General features: G+C 47.1%; 2 protein-coding genes across 2 annotated transcripts; both read left to right on the top strand.

Moving 5' to 3' along the window:
• The first annotated feature begins 689 nt into the window (after positions 1-689).
• LOC117656360 (erythroblast NAD(P)(+)--arginine ADP-ribosyltransferase-like) lies at positions 690-4505 on the top strand. Its single transcript, XM_034404525.3, has 3 exons — positions 690-719; positions 2801-3485; positions 4378-4505. Exons 1-3 carry the CDS (start codon positions 705-707, stop codon positions 4503-4505), a joined length of 828 nt encoding a protein of 275 aa, XP_034260416.3. The 5' UTR covers positions 690-704.
• A 6555-nt stretch (positions 4506-11060) lies between these two features.
• On the top strand, positions 11061-18383 carry LOC117656365 (erythroblast NAD(P)(+)--arginine ADP-ribosyltransferase-like). The gene is made up of 4 exons (XM_034404528.3): positions 11061-11138; positions 12971-13065; positions 16520-17204; positions 18025-18383. Exons 2-4 carry the CDS (start codon positions 12979-12981, stop codon positions 18039-18041), a joined length of 789 nt encoding a protein of 262 aa, XP_034260419.2. The 5' UTR covers positions 11061-11138; positions 12971-12978; the 3' UTR covers positions 18042-18383.
• Positions 18384-20004: the final 1621 nt, after the last annotated feature.

The following is a 20004-nucleotide window of genomic DNA, read 5'->3' as shown; positions in this document are numbered from 1 at the left end:
TTAGAAGACCTCCAAGGTCCCTTCCAACCCTGTTATATCATTATTCCCATTTGCTTTTATTTTCATGGTATGTAACTGTCAATCTCTTGTTGTTCACTGTCACTAGAATTGGGCGTGTCAGTCACTTTTTTTCTCTTTTTTGTTTTCCTGGAAACTTCTAAAGAAGCTGTGGCAATTAGAAGCAGGACACCCTTCTGGAATTACAGAATGGCAGAGTTAGAAGGGACCTTGGAGGTCTTCTAGTCCAACCCTCTTCTCAAGCAGGAGACCTTATACCATTTCCGACAAGTGGCTGTCCAATCTTTTCTTTAAAAACCTCCAGTGATGAAGCACCCACAACTCCACAGTATTCCTCCTCCTCCTCCTCCTCCTCCTCCTCCTCCTCCTCCTCCTCCTCCTCCTCCTCCTCCTCCTCCTCCTCTCCATAAACCCCCCTCCCTTCTAGCACTGATGATGCTACCTAGTTTGGTCATGAAACATCTGCAAGAAAACCCCCAAGCTCAGAGAGCACCAAGGACACCCTCATTCCAACCCTGAGCTCCAAAGATTCCCGTTTATTGGTCGGACTTCAATTTGCTCAATGTTTTCTGAAGGCCGTGGGTGGGTTTCCCATGCCACGGTGGTTCCCTCGTGCTCTTCTTTTCCCAGGAGACACCATGAAGACCATCTAGGCGGTCCAGGGCTTGTGTCTATTGGCCATCCTCATGGGACCTTTGCAGGTAGGAATGGGACTTTCCACCTCTTTAAATGGGGGGGGGGGGTTGCAGGATCCCCGTGGGCTTCACTCCCCCCACCCTGCTCTCCGCTTGGCACAAAACCCACTTCCTGTTGTGAAGATTGCAGCTGGATCTAAAAAAGGAGAGAGGATGAAAAAGAAACTCTCTCACATGGGCCATTGTGAGGTCATCTAAACTGGGCCGAGGCTAGGGAGGGGGGGTTCTTCCAGAGCCACAGAGGCCACAACATCACCTACCTTGGGGGGGGTCCTCCCCCCCCACAGGCCACACCTCCACTAGGGCTGGGATGGCTCCTGCTCTGAATGTATTTATGCAAAGGGGGTTTGTATAAACAGAGGCAGAGAATCAAAATCACGGGACGTCTTAGTTCCATTTTGTAAACCCTTAGTAAGGCCCCGCCTGGAAGGCTGTTCAATCTTAATGTAGGTGGCCTCTTTGACCCCTCTTTCAAACCAGCAGTCTTCTCTGTTCAGAATGTGGACTTCAAAAGACCTGTCCAGAAGAATGGCCTTGTAAGGATCGCCTCTCCTTCCAACTCAAGAAAGTGAGAACTCTTGAAACGTGGTTGTTCAAAAGGATTTCTTTTATTAAGCAGAAGTGACAGCCATCCAGTTAAAGCAAGATCTGAGTACCCTTAGGCAAGGCTGTAGGATTAAAGTGGTAGAGACCCCTCCCTTTAAGTCAGAATGTAGATTTTAGCCAACACACAAGTGTGAAGATGTTTTCTTTCCTAGTTTCTCTGAGCACCCGAACAAACATGCATTCCCACCATTATCTTTTAAAGTGAAACAACCCACATGGCTATCATAAAAATTCCTGCAGGTAAAGGGGATCTCAGGGCTCTTTGGCACCAGGATATAGGTTGTAAAATATCTGTTGACACAGGCAATGCTAGTGAATCGAATCCAAGTGTCCCCCTCCTCTGATTGAATGGCAGTATCACTTTTTGGGATCTGACAGGCCTTTATCTTTCAAATGCAGATGGACTGCTGAAAATTCTCCTGATGGGTTTGCTCTCCCACACTGTGCCATGCGTTTGTGAAATGGCTGTTTTGTTTCTCCAGTGTACAGATCAGTATATACCTTGCTGCATTGTATTGCATATATCACATTCCTCAGTTTTGGAGAAGCAGATCAGTGGCCAATGTAACTCACCTTAGATACTGGATGGAAATTGGCACAGTTGTTGTAAAGATCTGCCTGGACTTGAAGCAAACATCAGAGTTCAAGGATGGTGCAGACAGTTTATTGGGTGCTGGCATCAAAAATAATAGTTTTTGTGTGATTCATCCCCCATGGTAAGGGGCTCAGCTGATTAAGATGCTGGACTTTTCAGCTGGAAAGCCAGCAACTCAGGTTCAAGACCCGAGTGCCACGTGGTGGGGTGAGTTCCCATCCTCACCTCAGCTCCTTTCAAACTAGCAGTTTGAAAGCAGACAAATGTGAGTAGTTAAATAGGTATCACTTTGGTAGGAAGGTAACAATGCTCCTTGACATCATGCTGGCCACATGACCACAGAAATGTCTTTGGACAGTGCTGGTTCAACGGCCTTGAAACGGAGATGATTACCGTTCACAAGAGTCGGACATGAGTTTTTATTTATTTATTTATTTATTTATTTATTTGTCAAGCATGTATTAGATAACAGGAATAAGTATAAACATGATTATGAATACATGAAATGGATATGGATAAAAGAAAACTTTAGGACAGGGACGGTAGGCACGCTGGTGCTCTTATGCACGCCCCTTACAGACCACTTAGGAGTGGGGTGAGATCAACAGTAGACAGTTTAAGGTTAAAATTTTGGGGGTTTGGGGAAGAAACCACAGAGTCAGGTAGTGCATTCCAGGCATTAACCACTCTGTTACTGAAGTCGTATTTTCTGCAATAGAGTTCTGCTAGAGTTGTGGAGTAAAATCCACAGGGACCCCCTTACTTTTCCTTCCCCCGTGTATGTTTGGGGGGCTGAAAAAGACAACTGGGGTCAGGTTGGCTTCACCTGCATTGGACTCTTTCCTTTCCTTCGTGTCCTTCCTCACCTTCTCTTTTTCTTGGACAGGTGTTGTGTCTCCGAGAGATCCCCCTCACCATGTTCAACAACTCTGTGGATGACCAGTACCTTGGCTGCAACTCCAATAGAGAACTCCAGCTGAGGAACTCAGGAAACATTCCCCTGCTGGAAAAATATAATAAAACCTGGGAAACCGCCAAACAGCACTGGGCCAAACTTGGCCAAACTGTCAGCAGCTTCGATCCAATTTTTGGTACTGCGATTGTGGCCTACACAGTCGGAGATAGCTTGTACCGTGATTTCAATACCGCTGCAAGAGAAGCTGGGAAATCCCAAGACTCTTACAACCAATATTCCTTCAGGGACTTCCACCTCCTCCTAACCAAAGCTCTTCAGGCCAAGAAGATGTCCAGCTGCTATGAGGTCTTCCATGGGATAAAAGGGATCTGTTTCAACACCTCCGACAAGGCGGTAGTCCGCTTCAGACAGTTTGCTTCCTCCTCGAAGAACGAAACGGTGGCCAAAGAATTTGGTGAGGACACCTTCTTCTCTATCAAAACCTGTTACGGAGTGCCCATTGATGACTTCTCATACCACGAAGGGCAGAAGGAAGTTCTCATCCCACCCTATGAGAAGTTCATTGTGACCAACTACACGAAGACCCAAAAGGGCATCTTCATCAGGCTGGAGTCCCTGAATGTTTTCAGCCGGTACAACTGTGAAGTCCTGAATGGTAAGAGGCTGGAAGGAGGGAGAACCTGGGATTCAGGGGTCTGAGGGAGCTTCTCAGGGGGCTGCTGGAGAACCAAGTCAGTTCCAGGTGGACTGAATGTCCGTGGAGATTCTCAATCATCTGATGTATGGTTGTCCCATAAGTGTTCTTTTTCCAAAAGGCAACTGGACTTTCATGGTGTTTTCTCTGAACACATTTTGCTTCTCAGACAAGAAGCTTCTTCAGTTTCCTTGGATGTGAAGCAAAACATTATCAAAGAAAACTGCAAGACCTCCTTGAGGTTGTTCACTGATGACGTTACCTAGTTGGGTCATGAAACATCTGCAAGAAAACCATCAAGCTCAGAGAGCACCAAGACCCTACAGTCCTTCCTCCTCCTCCTCCTCCCCCTTCAAGCTCAGAGAACAGCAAAAATCTCATAGTCCTCCTCCTCTTCCTCTTCTTCCTCCATCCATCCATCCATCCTTCCTTCCTTCCTTCCTTCCTTCCTTCCTTCCTTCCTTCCTTCCTTCCTTCCTTCCTTCCCTCCCTCCCTCCCTCCCTTCCTCCTAACACTGATGATGTTCCCTACCTGGGTCATGAAACAACTGCAAGAAAATCACCCAGCTCAGACAACACCAGGGATCCCATAGGCCTCTTACTCCCCATCCCCCTCCTCCTCCTCCCCTCCCCGCTCCTCCTTGCAAACTCCTTCCCTTCTACCACTAATGGACTTCCATAGTTGGGTCATGAAACATCTGCCAAAAAAGCCACCAATCTCAGAGAGCAAACAAGGACCCCTCACATCAACCCTGAGCTCCAAAGATTCTCTTTCATTGGGTAGTCAATGTTTTAAGATTGTGGGTGGGGTTTCACACAAAACTGTGGTTTCTCCTTGTTTGTCTTTTCTCAGGCATCACCACCAAGATGCTAACCATCATCGTGGCAGTTGTCGCAGCGTTATGTGTGATCACATTGGTCGTAGGAGTTGTGCTTGTACAAACCAAGAAACATCGGCAGCAGCGGAGTCCGCCTCTTTAAATGACGAAGGGTTGCCAGACAGGCAGGCGGCAATCTGTTCCCCACCCCACCCCCACCCCCATCCACTTGTCAAAAAGCCATGTCCTGATGCGAAGCCCTTGGTTGTGTCTAAAAAGAAGGAGAGATGGTGAAGAAGAGAAGCTTCCACATAGGCCACTGTGAGCCTATCTAAACTAGGCCAAGGCCAAGGAAGAGGGTCCTTCCAGGGCACGGAAGCTACAATGTCACCTGCCTTGGGGTCTTTTTCCCCTCCTTCTCCTCCCCACCAACCTACCTCTCTTCTACAGCTGTGATGGCCCTTGCCGTGAATTTGTTTGCAAAGGGAAATGAGGCTGCATTAACAGAGGGATAGAATCAAGGCTTAGGGTTAGCAATAGCATTTAGACCAGGGGCGTCAAACTCCATTTCATTGAGGGCTGCATCAGGGTTGTGTTTGACCTCAGAGGGCTGGGTGTGTGGGGGGGGGTTGGGGCCGTGTTGGGTGTTTGACACGTTTTGGCAGGTAGATTGTGGCTGTAGGCTGGGGAGGCCAACCACAGGCCCTGCGGCGGCCTTGAGGGCCCTCTGCACAGCCCGTTTTGGCCAGAAGAGTGCTGCTGGAGGCCATGGAGGCCAAAAACGGGCCATGTGGTGGGCCTTGCAGGACCTGCATGCAGCCTGTTTTTGTCGGGCAAAGTTCTGCTGGAGGCCAGGGAGGATTACTCCCAACAATCTGGATCCTCATTTTACCCACCTTGGAAGGATGGAAGGCTGAGTCAACTTTGAGCCTGGTGAGATTCGAAATTGCAGGCAGGCAGCAGTCAGCAGACGTAGCCTACAGTATTGCATTCTAACCACTGTATCCAGTGGTGGGATTCAAATAATTTAACAACTGGTTCTCTGCCCTAATGGCTGCTGGGTGGTCATGGCTGGGTGGTCATGTGGGTGTAGCCAACTCAATGTCACTCACAGCGAGGGGTGCCTCACCTGGCCTCTCCTTGCCCCTCCCCTCCCCTCCCAGCCAGTCCTCACCTCGTCTTGCATGTTATGGTGAGAGAGGAATCTTTTTCAAAGTCATCTTCCCCTTGATGCTACCCAATTAGATGAGATTTTGCTCTCAGAAGACCTGATGTACATATTCAAGTATTGTTTATCATCATTCTCTTGGTAAGGCTGGGTGGGGAGATTTATAAAGAATAACAGAGTTGGAAGGGACCTTGGAGGTTTTCTAGTCCAACCCCTGCTCAAGCATGAGACCCTAAACCAGAGGTCCTCAAACTTGGCAGCTTTAAGACTTGTGGACTTCAATTCCCAGAATTCTCCAGCCAGCTCCTACCAAGTTTAAAGACCTCTGCCCTAGACTATTATGGACAAATTTCCTCTTAAAAACCTCCAGTGATGGAATACCCACAACTTCTGAAGGCATCCCATTCCTCTGATTAATTGTTCTCACTGTCAGGAAATTCCTTGGCTGGATCCGTTTGACAAGTTTCCATCTCACAGATCCGTCTCACTTCCAGTTACTTCCAGTTGAGCCAGGCGCCACCTATTCTATACCTGTGCACTTGGTGTTTTTTTGTGGTTTTGTGGTTTTTTTTTTCTTGCCTAAGTGTAAAATCTTACTTTACTTTCCATTCAGTTGCATTTTTGGTGAGAAATGATGTTCTACAGTGGCATTCATAATGATTTTTGCAAAATGCACTAACGCTTGAAGAATACATCTCTGCGTATACTGATCAAGATTATTCTTTTTGAACATTAAAGCATATAGTCAAGCAAATATTTCCAATCCATTGTAACTGAAAACACATTTGAAAGGCATTTTCAAAGCAGTCAGTTAGTGGATGTCTTACCATTCTTTCTCTTCTCCTTTAATTAAATCTTTCTGCTTTATTTTTTTTTCCCCATGGGCCCTATTGCAATATTCCAAAACTTTCACAGATCCTTCACAAAGAACCACTTCTAATTTCACTGGAAGATTTTGTTTTCATTCTCAGTTTTTCTGCTTACAGAACTTCCCTTCTCCTTCACCCATCATTTCTCCCTTTATTGACGTTTGTACGTACTTGCAAGAAAAGGAAGCATTGAAACAAACCTATCAAAATTTCAATACTAATAACAACTTCTGTTTGTTTTGGGTTGTTTATATTTTTTTGTTTCATGACTCTGTGTGTGTGTGTTTCTTGCTTTTTTGTGTATCATGTTTGGACTGTGTATTTTAATCTTTGGAAATTTAATAAATATTATTTAAAAAAAAGAAAAGAAAGAAAAGGAAGTATTTAATTTTGGAGCCACCTGGGCGAGGGCAGCCTAATGTATTGAGGCACTGCTTCATTCCGAGCAGCGATCCCAGCACCCGTCTGGCGCCCACCACCGCCTCGCGAGCCAGCCAGCCTGCCTAGCCAGAGCCTGCCAGGTGCTCTTGGCCAGTCTCCCGGGGACCAGGCGTGGAGGGACAATTGTGCCTGGCCCCATGTTGCCTGGAAAGGCCGCCAGGGAAGGCTTTTGGGTCCAACAAAGGGGCTGGGGTCGGGACTTCCTCCCCTCCCGCTTTTGGGGAGATTTTCAAACAAAGGGCTGGGAACTTCAAGTGAGGCGTGTGCTACAGCCTTGCCCACCCCCACCAGCAGCTCCGGGCTGGGCAGCGGTTTGGTTTTCCTGGCTGGATGCAGCCGTGACCTTACCTTCCTCCCGTGACTGGTGGCAGAGGGGAAGGCAAGCCAGGGGTGAGCTGTCACCACTCGGCTCCCCACCAGCCCGCATTTCGAACGCCACCCAGATTCTCCACAGTTGCTGGCCTCACCTGCCAGTGGGCAGGGGGTGGGAGGGCTATGCCTCCTGCATCACCCCTCTGTCAGCTGTCCCTCCCTCTCCTGCCCACCGCTGTAAGAATGGTGCAAGCGCCATGGGCTGGAAAGTAAGGCTGACGGCAGGGAAGGAAGATCCGCTGCAGGCTTGCTGCGCTCAGCCGAAGGGCTTCCTTGGGGTGGGTGGGTGGGTGGGGAACACAGCAAGTCTCAGCCATCTTTCAGGCATTATTATTATTAGAGATGTCATGTTAGCACATCTGGGAAAATCTGAATCTGAAAGCTTCCAGGTTTTCCCCACCCAGCTGAAAGTCCACAACTCTGCCCCACACCCACAAGTTCATCACATGGTCCAATCAACTCTTCAGACTCAACTGGAGACAATCCCCAGTCACTCCCATCCAGATGCAGGCAAATGCCCTTGACTCCCAGAATAAGGAATGTTGTTACGGCTAATCGTCCACTGCTCCCAAAAAAAACAACAACAACAAAAAAAACCATCCCGATTTCCCAGGCTCAAACATGTGGCAGTTAGGAAGCTAGAAAGGAAAAATGGCTTCCAAAACGGACACTCCTGACAACATGGTCATCTAAGGACAGAGGGTCTCCCAGGGGGAGGAGACCAAGTGTGACATGCAAAATACCTTTGCAATGTGGCTCCGCTCCCCTGCCTGACAAGACAAAGCACACGAATTTCACGTAATTCAAAAAAGGTGTTTATTCATAGAAGGTGAAGTCTTTCTCTAAGGTGCTGAGATCAGGGATTGTGTATATGTAGGGTGGTTGTATCAGTTATCAAGAAATCAAGCAAAAAAAAAAGTCTCTGAGTTGAAATGAAAGCTTTTTTTTTTTTTTTTTGTTATTGGGAGAAAAGACATATCCCCCCCATCATAAATTACACCTGCTCCTTTCCACTCAGCTTTGCTTCTTTCTAGATGCTTTGCCGCCTTAATCAGGGAGTTCGGAAGGCAGCCCTATTGTTTGGTTGATGAAAAGGCTAGTTTTGTCCTACTGAAGTAAATGGCTCTGACCCAAAGGGGAAAAAAATAGTGTAAAGAGGACCCCTCCCCAGAATAACATATTTCCCTAAGGATGATCTCCCAAAAGAGAAGAAAAGATAATTCCCTCAAGAATAGGCAGGAAACTATGTTTCATTCAACAGGTGCAATGTCACCCATTCAAAAAACTCGTATTCAGAAAATATTGCATAACAAAGCAATTGTCAGGCGTGCCTCCGTTCAAAACTCAAGAAAGGAAAACCCCAACTCCATGTTTGTAGAGAAAGGTACTTTTACTGAATTTGAACTGGTAGCAATGAAAGAAAAACAAGACCTCAAGCAAAAGTTACATACTGAAAGAAATCCCAAAATCCCTCCCCCAAGGACCCAGGGTAAATGTGCAATCCCCATCCCAATTGGTGTCATGTGGGCAGCATCTTCAGCTGTTTTTGTCCATCTGGTATTCCGAGACGTGGACCTTGACTGGGCATAAATAAGTTCATACAGCTGAGCAGTAGAATAGAGGAGCAATCCTCCCTGTTTGTTCACATAGGGCATCTCTCTCCAGCTCACAATCCCCCCACCCAAATGCCAACCTTCTCCCCCCCCCCCCACATTACTATGGCAAGCAAGCATCATAGAAGCTGACAACAATCTCCGAAAAGATGGACCAACTAGATAAAGGACTGAAACTGATTAGGCAGGCTAGGGCCAAATTAGAAAAACAAAAACAATTATATTTACCTTAGTCCCAAGGATTAGCCATAACATCATACACACAAAAAGAAAACCTATAAAGGCAATTAGAATATTGTCTCCAGCCCAAAGGACACGGAAAGAACACATATTCATAACAAAGAACTCAGAAACATATAAAAATTCACTCACCAACAAACCCAATTTGCTAGCTGCTCCCAAAAACACCCTTGTTGCTGTTATTGGGAAATAAACGGAACCTCCTTTCCATAAGAAGTTTGCCTCACGTCTTGATTTTCACTCATCGCTTCTCTCCCAGCTTGGAAGAAAGAACAGATCCAAACCGATTTGCTTAACAATTTGGCAACCACAAAGGGACTCCAAAGATTAAAAAGGCAGCGTAGGCGCCATGCTAAAAAGCTAATTATAAAGGCTTAAACACCCATGTTTGATTTCCCACCCATCTTCAGCCCAGAAAGAGGAATGGAAGAGAGGGGTGTGTGTGTGTGTGTGTGTGTGTGTGTGTGTGTGTGTGTGTGTCTAGAGAGGTTCTCTTGATCCCTACGAAGGAAGAGATTCAGAATGCAACTCTCCCAGGATGAATCCATTCCCACAGCTCTGCCCAGCCTCTGTGTGAGTAAGAGGGAGTTTCTGCAATGGAAGTGTGTGTGTGTGTGTGTGTGTGTGTGTTGGGGGGGAGGCTTCAAATGAAAGATTGGACACCCTCCTAAATATGAATCACATCTGAATGGGGGTGGGGGGGTTGCCATTGTTGACTGGAAGTTTCTTCCTGAAACAAAAGCAAGACCGTAAATCTGGGTCCTGGCTCCCATCCCCCCCCCCGGGGTCTTTAACAGAATAACAGCATTGGAAGGGACAATGGAGGTCTTCTAGTCCAACCTCCTGATCAAGCAGGAGACCCCATGCCATTCTGGACAAATGGCTGTCCAGTCTCTTCTTGAAAACATCTAGTGATGGAGCATCCGCCACTTCTGGAGGCAAAGTCATTCCACTGTCAGGAAATTTCTCCTTAGTTCCAGGTTGGTTCTCTCCTTCATTAGTTTCCATCCATTGTTTCTTCTCCTGCCTTCAGCTGCTTTGGAGAAAAAGTTGACCACCTCCCCCTAAGATAGCCTCACAGTGACTGGAAGACCCCTTAGTTAGCCATTTTTCCAGGATGGTAGATGGTCTCTTACTTGAGCAGTGGTTGGACTAGAAGACCTCCAAGATTCCTTCCAACTATTCTGTTGTCCTGTTACTCTGTTATTCTTTTATTCTGTTATTCTCTTTATTCTGTTACAGCTTCTGTTTGTTCACCTAGGTATACCTAGTTCCAGCAGTAAAATCCACTTACCTTCGCTACCAGTTCAGGAACAGGAGCGCATGCACAGAGGGCAAAAGATGGGACGTAATGACATCCCGGCGAATGGGTGGAGCCTCCAGCCACCAGCGCTAGCGGTTCGCGCAAGCCGGATAGATCCAGCCGGATTTCATCGCTGCCTAGTTCTCTTAAGTGTCCATTGTGCAGTTTAACCTCCGGACCTCCTATCCTCTTTGTCATTGTTCTCTGCACCTAGGAAAAAATTACGGCACTTTGTTTTCACAAATGACAACTGCAGCGAGATTATTACATGCAGGCTGCATGTGTAAGATGTGACTTTATCCACAATGGAGAAACGAATGGTGAACATAATGGGCCTCGTGGAGATGACGGAGTGTTGCGTCTTCAGAGCACGTCTTAACTTTTGATTTGTATTTAAGAGCTTCCTTTCCTTTTTTCACAGTGAACGACTGAATTTAAAAAAAAATCCACTGTGGTTTTCTATACATCCTCTCTATATTTTTCTTCCTGCTTGATTTGAAAGGTGGGGTCCCTTCCTCCCCCAGCCCAGGGGTTTTCCACCAGGCTTGGAGAGGTCCCACAGAATTGCTTGCTTCCTCCATCCTCCTTCTGCCCCCTGTCATTTTTCTTCTTGGACGGTGAACATCCCCGCCCCAATGACCCCCTCCAAGGTGCTCCTCAATCATTGGCAGCCACTCACTCAGGGAGGGGCCACCGAAGCAACTCTTAGCAAACACTTTGTGGTAAGTGACCACAATCGTGCAGAGCTCAAGGGACTCACACAAGTTCAAGTCAAGATCATCCCCACCTCGTAAGTCGGAGACCTGGGTGGGGTGGGGTGGAACGCAAAAGAGAAATGTCTGTTTTATATATATCTATGCTTTGATTCGGCTGTTTCTGTTGTTTTATGACGTGACTGCAAACTGCCCGGAGCTGCTTAGGTGAGATGGGGGCTGTAGAAATTGAACAAAGTCATCAATAAAATCGGGGAAATGGCCCCCTCCTTTTTGTTCACGACACAGATGACAAAACTCACAAAGGGATAAGAAGCAGAGAGAGACTTTGGTGGGAATTTGGGGCTTATATGAACGCGTCTCCTGAGGACAGGATGAGAAGCGATGGATGGAAATTCATCAAGGAGAGAAGCAACTTAGAACTAAGGAGGAATATCCTAACAGGGAGGAACTGCTTGCCACTAGAAGTTGTGGGGGCTCCATCACTGGAGGTTTTTCAGAAGAGACTGGACAGCCATTTGTCCGGAATGGTATGGGTGTTTCCTGCAGGGGGTTGGTCTAGAAGACCTCCAAGGTCCCTTCCAATTTGGTTATTCTGTAATTCTTTAATTCTGCTCCCCTCCATGGGGCTCCTTCAGCGGAGAGTGAGCCTGGAAAAATGCCATCTTCTCTTCATGTCTGAAACAATCACTCTTTCAATTAATTTTCAGGCTAATCTTCCCTTTGATTTTATTTACATGTTTGCCAGAGGAGCAACTTATTTTGAGCCGATATATTTCCCCCCTCCCTTTTTTTTTTCTCTTCTTCTTCTTCCTGGAAACGTCTTAGAAATCTCCAGCCATGATTGTATTTAACCAATATTTAATGCAGCACATGAAGATGGCACGGAGAGCATTGCTGACATGGCTCAGAAGTTTAGAGGCAGGGTTGGAGTTTCATGGTCGCACAAGCGACGTACAGATATTAGCAGGAGGAAGCAGCCCATGGGAGTGCAAAAGGAAACAAACATATAAACGGCAAATATTCACATCGGTCGATTCGGGGCCACAAAGCTGTACCTCAGGCCCATGAAGCTTAACCCACAAACACCCAGCTTAAAGCTTTCACCTTCCCTCCACTGGGCTGGGCTGAGCTTCGTTCTCTGGGGAAGGACAGACATTTCCTTCCCTGTCGCAGAATCGCAAGGACCGCTTTGGTTTCTCAGGAGCTTTTAAGAGGGGCAGCCGGAGGAGCTTCAGCTGGATTTGGGCCCTGTCCTCTTCCCCCTCCTCCCCACCCCCGTGGTTGAATGGTTGTTCTGGCTTAAAGTAATTCAACATGGATGCCCACCAAATTCATTTCTACAGACGGTCACCCTGCATCATCTTTGGGGCTCAGGATTGAAAGTGTGGGGGTAACTCCCCCTCCCTTCTAGCACTGATGAGCTTTCCTAGTTGGGTCATGAAAAGTCTCCCAAGAAAACCCACCCAGCTCAGAAGAATCCACAGACTCCCCCCCCCCCAGTCATCTTCCTCCTCCTTTCCTGCCAACACAAATTCCTTCTATCCCTGATGTTGTTCCCTAGTTCAATTGTGAAATGTCTCCAAGAAAAACACCCAGCTCAGAGAGCACCAAGGACCCCAGAATCCCCCTCTTCCTCCCCCTCCCCCTCCTCTTCCTCCTCTTCCTCTTCCTCCTCCCCACAAATCCCCCTCCCTTCTAGCACTGATGAGCTTTCCTAGTTGGGTCATGAAAAGTCTCCCCAAAAAACCCCACCCAGCTCAGAGAGCCCCCACGGACCCCCTCATTTCAACCCTGAGCTACAAAGATTCTCCTTTATTGGCAGGACTTGAACTGATCCACATTTTACTAAGATCCCGGATGGGGTTTCACACCCAACTGTAGTTTCTTCTTGTTTTTCTTTTCTCAGGAGTCACCATGAAGAAGGCCATCATCCTGGCGATTGTCGCAGCGTTGTGTGTGATCGCATTGGTCGTAGGACTTGTGCTGATGCAAACCAAGCAGGTGTCTGCCTCTTTAAGTGGGGAGGGGTTTCCAGGCAGGCAGGCAGGCAGTAGTCTGTTCCCACCCACCCCCACTTGAGAAAAAAGCCACTTCCTGCTGTTAAGATCTTGGTTGTGTCTAAAAAAGGAGAGAGGGTGAAGAAGAAAAGCTCCCACGTGGGGCAGCTAAACTTGGCCAGGTGTTCAGACTCAGCTCCCCAGACAAGACAAACCTCTGCAGTTCAATCAATGATCCCTTTATTAGAAGCACCAGCAGCCCCAGCAGATTTTCCCTCTCACCGCAGGCTAACAAGTCCATCTGGCAGGGAGAAGAATCGTTGTCTGCCACAGCTATTCCTCTCCGCCCCCTGCCTTTGATCCCCAGAGCTAGAGAGGGGCTTCACTAGCAGTGGTGACTCTTCCGTCCCAAGGACCGGCCCATAGATTTCCACCGCTCTCCTCTCCTCTGCCTTCTGTGCATCAGCACATCAGGCACGGGACCCAGCTGTTCCTCCTCTTCCTCATCAGCCACCTCCAGACCTGGGGGCTTTTGACTCTCCATCTGAGGGCTGATGTACAGCCCAGGCTCTGCCTCTCTCTCTCTCTGATACCTCCATTCCCTCCTCCCCATCGGAGCCTCAGGTTGCTTTGATGCTGACCCTGACTCCCACGCCTCCTCCTCCTCCTCTGATTCGGCTGCTGGAGGGACCAGCAGCCAACAGGCCACAAAACCAGGGAGAGGGTCCCTCTAGGCCACAGAAGTCACAAGATCACCTGCCTTGGGGTCTTTTCCCCCTCCTTCTCCTCCCCACCAGCACATCTCTCCTCTAGGACCGTGATAGCCCTTGCCGTGAATTTATTTGCAAAGGGAGATGAGGTTGCATTAATAGAGGGATAGAATCAAGAGTTAGGGTTAGCAATAGCAATAGCACTTAGACTTATACACTGCTTCACACTACTTTTACATCCCTTTCTAAGCGGTTTACAGAGCATATTGACCCCAACAATCTGGGTCCTCATATTACCCACCTCGGAAGGATGGAAGGCTGAGTCAACCTTGAGCCAGTGAGATTCGAACGGCCAAATTGCAGGCAGCCGGCAGGCAGCAGACGTAGCCCTGCAGTACTGCACTCTAACTACTGCACCACCTTGGCTCTTAAGGTCACAGTAAGGGTTATTACCCCTTTATAGCACCTCGGTAAGAAGACACTTGAAATATTGCATCCAATTTTGGTCACCACATTATATTAAAAAAATGGTTGAAACTCCAGAAAGAGTACAGAGAAGAGCAACAAAGATGATTAGGGGCCTAGAGGGCAAAACAAATGAAAAACGGTTGCAGGAATTTATTTATTTATTTATTTATTTATTTATTTATTTATTTATTTAATTTATTTAATCTAATTTTTATACCACCCTTCTCCCGAAGGACTCAGGGCAGTGCACAGCCAAGAAATAAAACAAACACATATATAAAATTAAAAGCAATTTTAAAAACATATTAAATAATTTGGCCCCGATATCATTAAAAAAAAAAAACTAAAACAACCCATTAAAATTAATGTTTAGGCCAGCCCAGCTTGTTGGAACAGTAACATCTTGAGCACACAGTGAAAGGTGCGTAGGTCAGGGATCATCCGTATCTCCGGGGGCAATTCATTCCAGAGGGCGGGTGCCCCCACAGAGAAGGCTCTCCCCCTGGGGGTCGCCAGTCGACATTGTTTGACCAACGGCATCCTGAGGAGTCCCTCTCTGTGGGAGCGTACTGGCCGGTGGGAGGCTCTCGGTAGCAGAAGGCGGTCTCGTAAGTCAATTGGGTAGGTCTAGTTTAATGAAAAGCAGGGGTGAAATGCTACCGGTTCTCTCCGGTTTGGATGAACCAGTAGCGATAAAAATTACCGGTTCAGACGAACCGGTAGTAAAAAAAGCATGCATAGTATGTGCCAAAAGGAGGCTTGGGAAGGTAAATAGAACAGTGAGGGAGGGATCAGATGTATCACGCAGTTTAGCTTCACTAGAAAGAAGGAAATCCTTCTTTCTGGCAAAGCTAAACTGCACGGCACAGCTGATCGTCATATCATAGCTTTTTTTAAACTACCAGTTCAACTGAACTGGAAGCTAATTACCAGTTTGCCCAAACCGGTAGCTTTTTAAATGCGCAGTGCACGTTTGGTGCGTACTGCACATGCTCATGCAGCGCACATTTGGTGTGCATGCGCATGTGCAGCCAGCAAACCAGTAGCAAACCAGTAGCAAGAGCCCTGGTGGCGCAGCAGACTAAAGCACTGTTATTAACATCAGCTGCCTGCAATTACTGCAAGTTCAAATCTCACCAGGCTCAAGGTTGACTCAGCCTTCCATCCTTTCTAAGGTAGGTAAAATGAGGACCCAGATTGTGGGGGCAATAAGCTGACTTTGTATAAAATAGAACACCGCTTGGGGGGGGAGCAAAGGCCCTACTAAGCAGGTACATACAGGAAGACTATTGCTTAATGCACTGTAAGCCGCCCTGAGTCTCCAGAGGAGGGCGGCATATAAATCAAAAAATTTTTTTTAAAAAAAAAACTGGTTCAGATTTCACCACTGATGAAAAGAATTATTAGGGGCAACATAATGGCAGTTTTCCAATATTTGAGGGGCTGCCCCAAAGAAAAGGGGGTCAACTTATTTTCCCAAGCAGCAAAAGGCTGGATAAGAGACAATGAATGGAAACTCATCAAGAAGAGAAGCAACCTGGAATTTGTGCCAGAGCTGAGCTAGGGCAACGCTCGCGTGCCCATCGATATGGCTCCAGGTGTCACCTGTGGCACGTGTGCCATAGGTTCGCCATCACGGGTATAGGATCTCCTGCCACGGACATGGGGTTGGTCTAGATGACCACCAAGGTCCCTTCAGACCCTATTATTTTATTAAAACTACAGGCACATTAAAAACAATCATTATAAAAATATGGGAAAAAAAAAACATTTTGAAAGGAAATATTATAAATATATTAAAATATTCAGAAAACATGGAGACAGTAAAAAATATTCACTGCTGTAGAATTATCTGAGAATGTGGTGTTCCCTGGGACCTCCGTGCCTGGTGGTTTAACCAGGTCTTGAGGGACTTTGACAGCAAGGGTGAGCTCCCGTACTTACCTCAGCTCCTGCCAACATAGCAGTTCAAAAGCATGAAAAGATGAGTAGATAAATAGATACCACTTAGATGGGAAGGTAACAGCGCTTCCTGATGTCATGCTGGCCACATGACCACGATAATGTCTTCAGACAGTGCTGGTTCAATGGCCCCAAAACGGAGATGAGCACCATCCCCAAGAGTTCAGACATGAGTTGTGGGGTAAAATCCACAGGGACCCCTTTACCTTCCCCTCCTTTGGGAGTTGAAAAAGACAACTGGGGTCAGGTTGGCTTCATCAGCTGTTGGACTCTTTCCTTTCCCTTGTGTCCTTCCTCACCTTCTCTTTTCCCGGACAGGGGTTGCATTGCCGACAGATTACCCTCGACATGTCCAAGGATTCTGTGGATGACCAATACCTTGGCTGCAACCCCAATAGAGAACTCCAGCTGAGGAACTCAGGAAACATTCCCCTGCTGGAAAAATATAATAAAACCTGGGAAACCGCCAAACACCACTGGGCCAAACTTGGCCAAACTGTCGGCAGCTTCGATCCAATTTTTGGTACTGCGATTGTGGCCTACACAGTCGGAGATAGCTTGTACCGTGATTTCAATACCGCTGCAAGAGAAGCTGGGAAATCCCAAGACTCTTACAACCAATATGCCTTCAGGGACTTCCACCTCCTCCTAACCAAAGCTCTTCAGGCCAAGAAGATGTCCAGCTGCTATGAGGTCTTCCGTGGGATAAATGGGATCTGTTTCAACACCTCCGACAAAGCGGTAGTCCGCTTCGGACAGTTTGCTTCCTCCTCGAAGAACGAAACGGCGGCCAAAGAATTTGGTGAGGACACCTTCTTCTCTATCAAAACCTGTTACGGAGTGCCCATTGATGACTTCTCATACAAGAGGGAGGAAAAGGAAGTTCTCATCCCACCCTATGAGAAGTTCATTGTGACCAACTACACGAAGACCCAAAAGGGCATCTTCATCAGGCTGGAGTCCCTGAATGTTTTCAGCCGCTTCAACTGTGAAGTCCTGAATGGTAAGAGGCTGGAAGGAGGGAGAACCTGGGGTTCAGGGGTCTGAGGGAGCTTCTCAGGGGGCTGCTGGAGAACCATGTCAGTTCCAGGTGGACTGAATGTCCGTGGAGATTCTCAATCATCTCGTGAACGGTTGTCCCTTAGGCGTTCTTTTTCCAAAAGGCAACTGGACTTTCATGGTGTTTTCCTTGAAAATGTTTTGCTTCTCATCCAAGGAGCTTCTTTAGTTTCCTTGGATAAAAAGCAAAACATTTTCAGAGAAAACCCCAAAGGAAAAAAAAACAGCAAAGAAAAAAAACCAGCTCTGACACTTCCAGATGGACCAATTCTCACCACCAGATGGATTTGTAATTGGCTAACAAATTGTACTCAACAAGTAGTCCTTAATGGTACTACATCTAATTGGAGGGAAGTAAGCAGTGGGGTAACACAAGGTTCTGTCTTAGGCCCAGGATGCTTCACTATCTTCATAAAACTACTTAGATGGGAGAATAAAAGGAGAACTTATCAAATATTCCAATATTTGTGGGACTATCACAGAGAGGAGGGGATCCAGACAAGGAATAATGGATGGAAACTCATAAGAAGATATTCAATCTAGAAATAAGGAGACATTTTCTGACAGTGGGAATAATCAACCAATGGAACAAAAGTTGCCTTCAGAAGGTATGGAAGCTTCATCACTGGAAGCTTTCAAGAAGACACTGAACTGTCCTCTGTCAGAAATGGTGTAGAGTCTCCTGCTTGGGAAGAGGGTTGGACTAGATGACCTACTTGCTGCCACATTAACTTCTCCACTCCTCACCCCTTTTTTGTCTTCAGAGCTGCAGGCCTTTTAACTCCTATGGGGATGCCCTTCCTTCTGTGGGGCCTCCTTCTGACCTGGATAGGAAGCCACTGACAACCTGGCCATCTAGGGAGAGAGCATCCCTAGGAAGGAGACCAAGTGCAACATGCAAAATACCTTTGCAAGCTGTTTTTTCCCCTCCTGGCAAATATACAGAACCTCCTTTCCGTAAGAAGCTTGCCCCATGTCTTGATTTTTGCTCGCCACTTGGAAGAAAGAGCGGATCTGAACCAATTCGCTTGACAATTTGGCAACCACAAAGGGACTCCAAAGCTTAAAATAACATTGTGTATGCAGCATGTTAAAAAGCTAACAATAAAACCTAAAATTTGACTTAACACCCGTGTTTCATTTCTCACCCATCTTCGGCCCAGAAAGAGGAATGGAAGTGGTGTGTGTGTGTGTGTGTGTGTGTGTGTGTGTGTGTGTGTGTGTGTCTGGAGAGGGCCTCTTGATCCCTAGGAAGGAAGAGATTCAGAATGCAACTCCCCTGGGATAAATCAATTCCCACAGCTCTGCCCGGATCCTGTGCGATGTGAGCAAGAGGCAGTTTCTGCAAGGGAGGTGGGAGATGTGGGATATATTTTGGGGGCTTCGAATGAAAGATGGTCTCAGCCCCCAAATACCCTCAAGGGGTATTTGACACTCGACAGATGGGACACTTTCCTAAATATGAATCAGGCCTGAATGGGGGAGGGGGAGTTGCCGTAGTTGATTGGAACTTTCTTCTTGAAACAAAAGCATGATCCAAAAAGCTGGATCCATGGATCCCATAGACCCTCTGGGTCTTTAACAGAATAACTGTGTTGGAAGGGACAATGGAGGTCTTCTGATCTGTCAGTGTTCCAAGCAATGCACCCATTGAAAGCAGAACTCCAAGGCAGGTAGATTCCTCAAAGAACATTTTTATTGGATACAGCATATTGGTGAAAACTAACTCTGGAAATTTACACAGTTTTCACCTAATTGAAAAGTAAAAGTTCCCCCTCCCTGATGTCATCAGTCACATGGTCCAATAGAGGTGCTGGCAGGATGCTTGGTCACTCCTCTCTTCCTCCCACAGCCACCTGCTCAGACGACCTTGGTTCCCACAAAAGGAAAACTTTTTGTTTCGAAGGCCAAGCAGGTCTATCTACTTTCCCTCTCCCTTCCCCGTCTCAGGACTTGTGGCAACTATGAGGCAGCAAAAGATGACTTCAGCCAGGTTCGCTTCAGAGTTGACAGTCAGACATTCCCCCTTAACTTGAGAAAAGTTCCTGGAAGATACAAATGGAAGTCAATTAGTGTTCAATCAACCATCTCTCCATCCTCTCCCAGAGATGCTGTTGGTTTATGAGGATATTTATCGTGAAATTGCCTAATTAATCTATCTGCCTCTTTATCCATGTAGCCTTGGATATTGGGTATCCCTTCCATTGCACTCGGCCCTGTAGACTTCTCTTATACAGTCTGGAATCTAGGATTCTTTTTATTTTGCAATGCATCTCCCCTTGCACTACGGTCGGGTTTGGGGCTGCCTGATCGATTGGCCCCAGTTGAGAGTCTATTGCAGGCTTTAACAAGCTGCTGTGGAAGACTGGATGCACTTTTCCTAGCAGGCGGGAAAGCTTCAGCTCCACCGTGACAAGGTTAATAACCTCCACAATTGGGAAAGGTCCTATGAAGTTTGGCCCTAACTTTTTGCAGGGGAGTTTCAGCCTCAAGTACTTAGTCGAGAGGTAAACCTTGCTCCCTGTTTGGAAGGGCTTTGGGGGGAGGGGGGGTTTCGATGCTTATCAGCTTGCACTTTATGGGTCTTTGCCGCTTCCTGAAGGGCTCTTTTGGTGTTCTCCTACGCTTTCTTCAGTGACTCCATCCATTCCTTTGAGGTCATGGAGGAGGGTGGCTCCCTAAGGAGTTCAGGCATGGGGACGAACTCCATGCCACTGGTGATTTGGAAAGGGGTTAGTCCGGTG

This window comes from Pantherophis guttatus, chromosome 4, assembly GCF_059756535.1.
Source record: "Pantherophis guttatus breed Tessera chromosome 4, ASM5975653v1, whole genome shotgun sequence".
Classification (NCBI taxonomy): domain Eukaryota; kingdom Metazoa; phylum Chordata; class Lepidosauria; order Squamata; family Colubridae; genus Pantherophis; species Pantherophis guttatus.
Note: the sequence above shows the minus strand (reverse complement) of the source record. Positions and strands in the feature narration are given on the sequence as shown.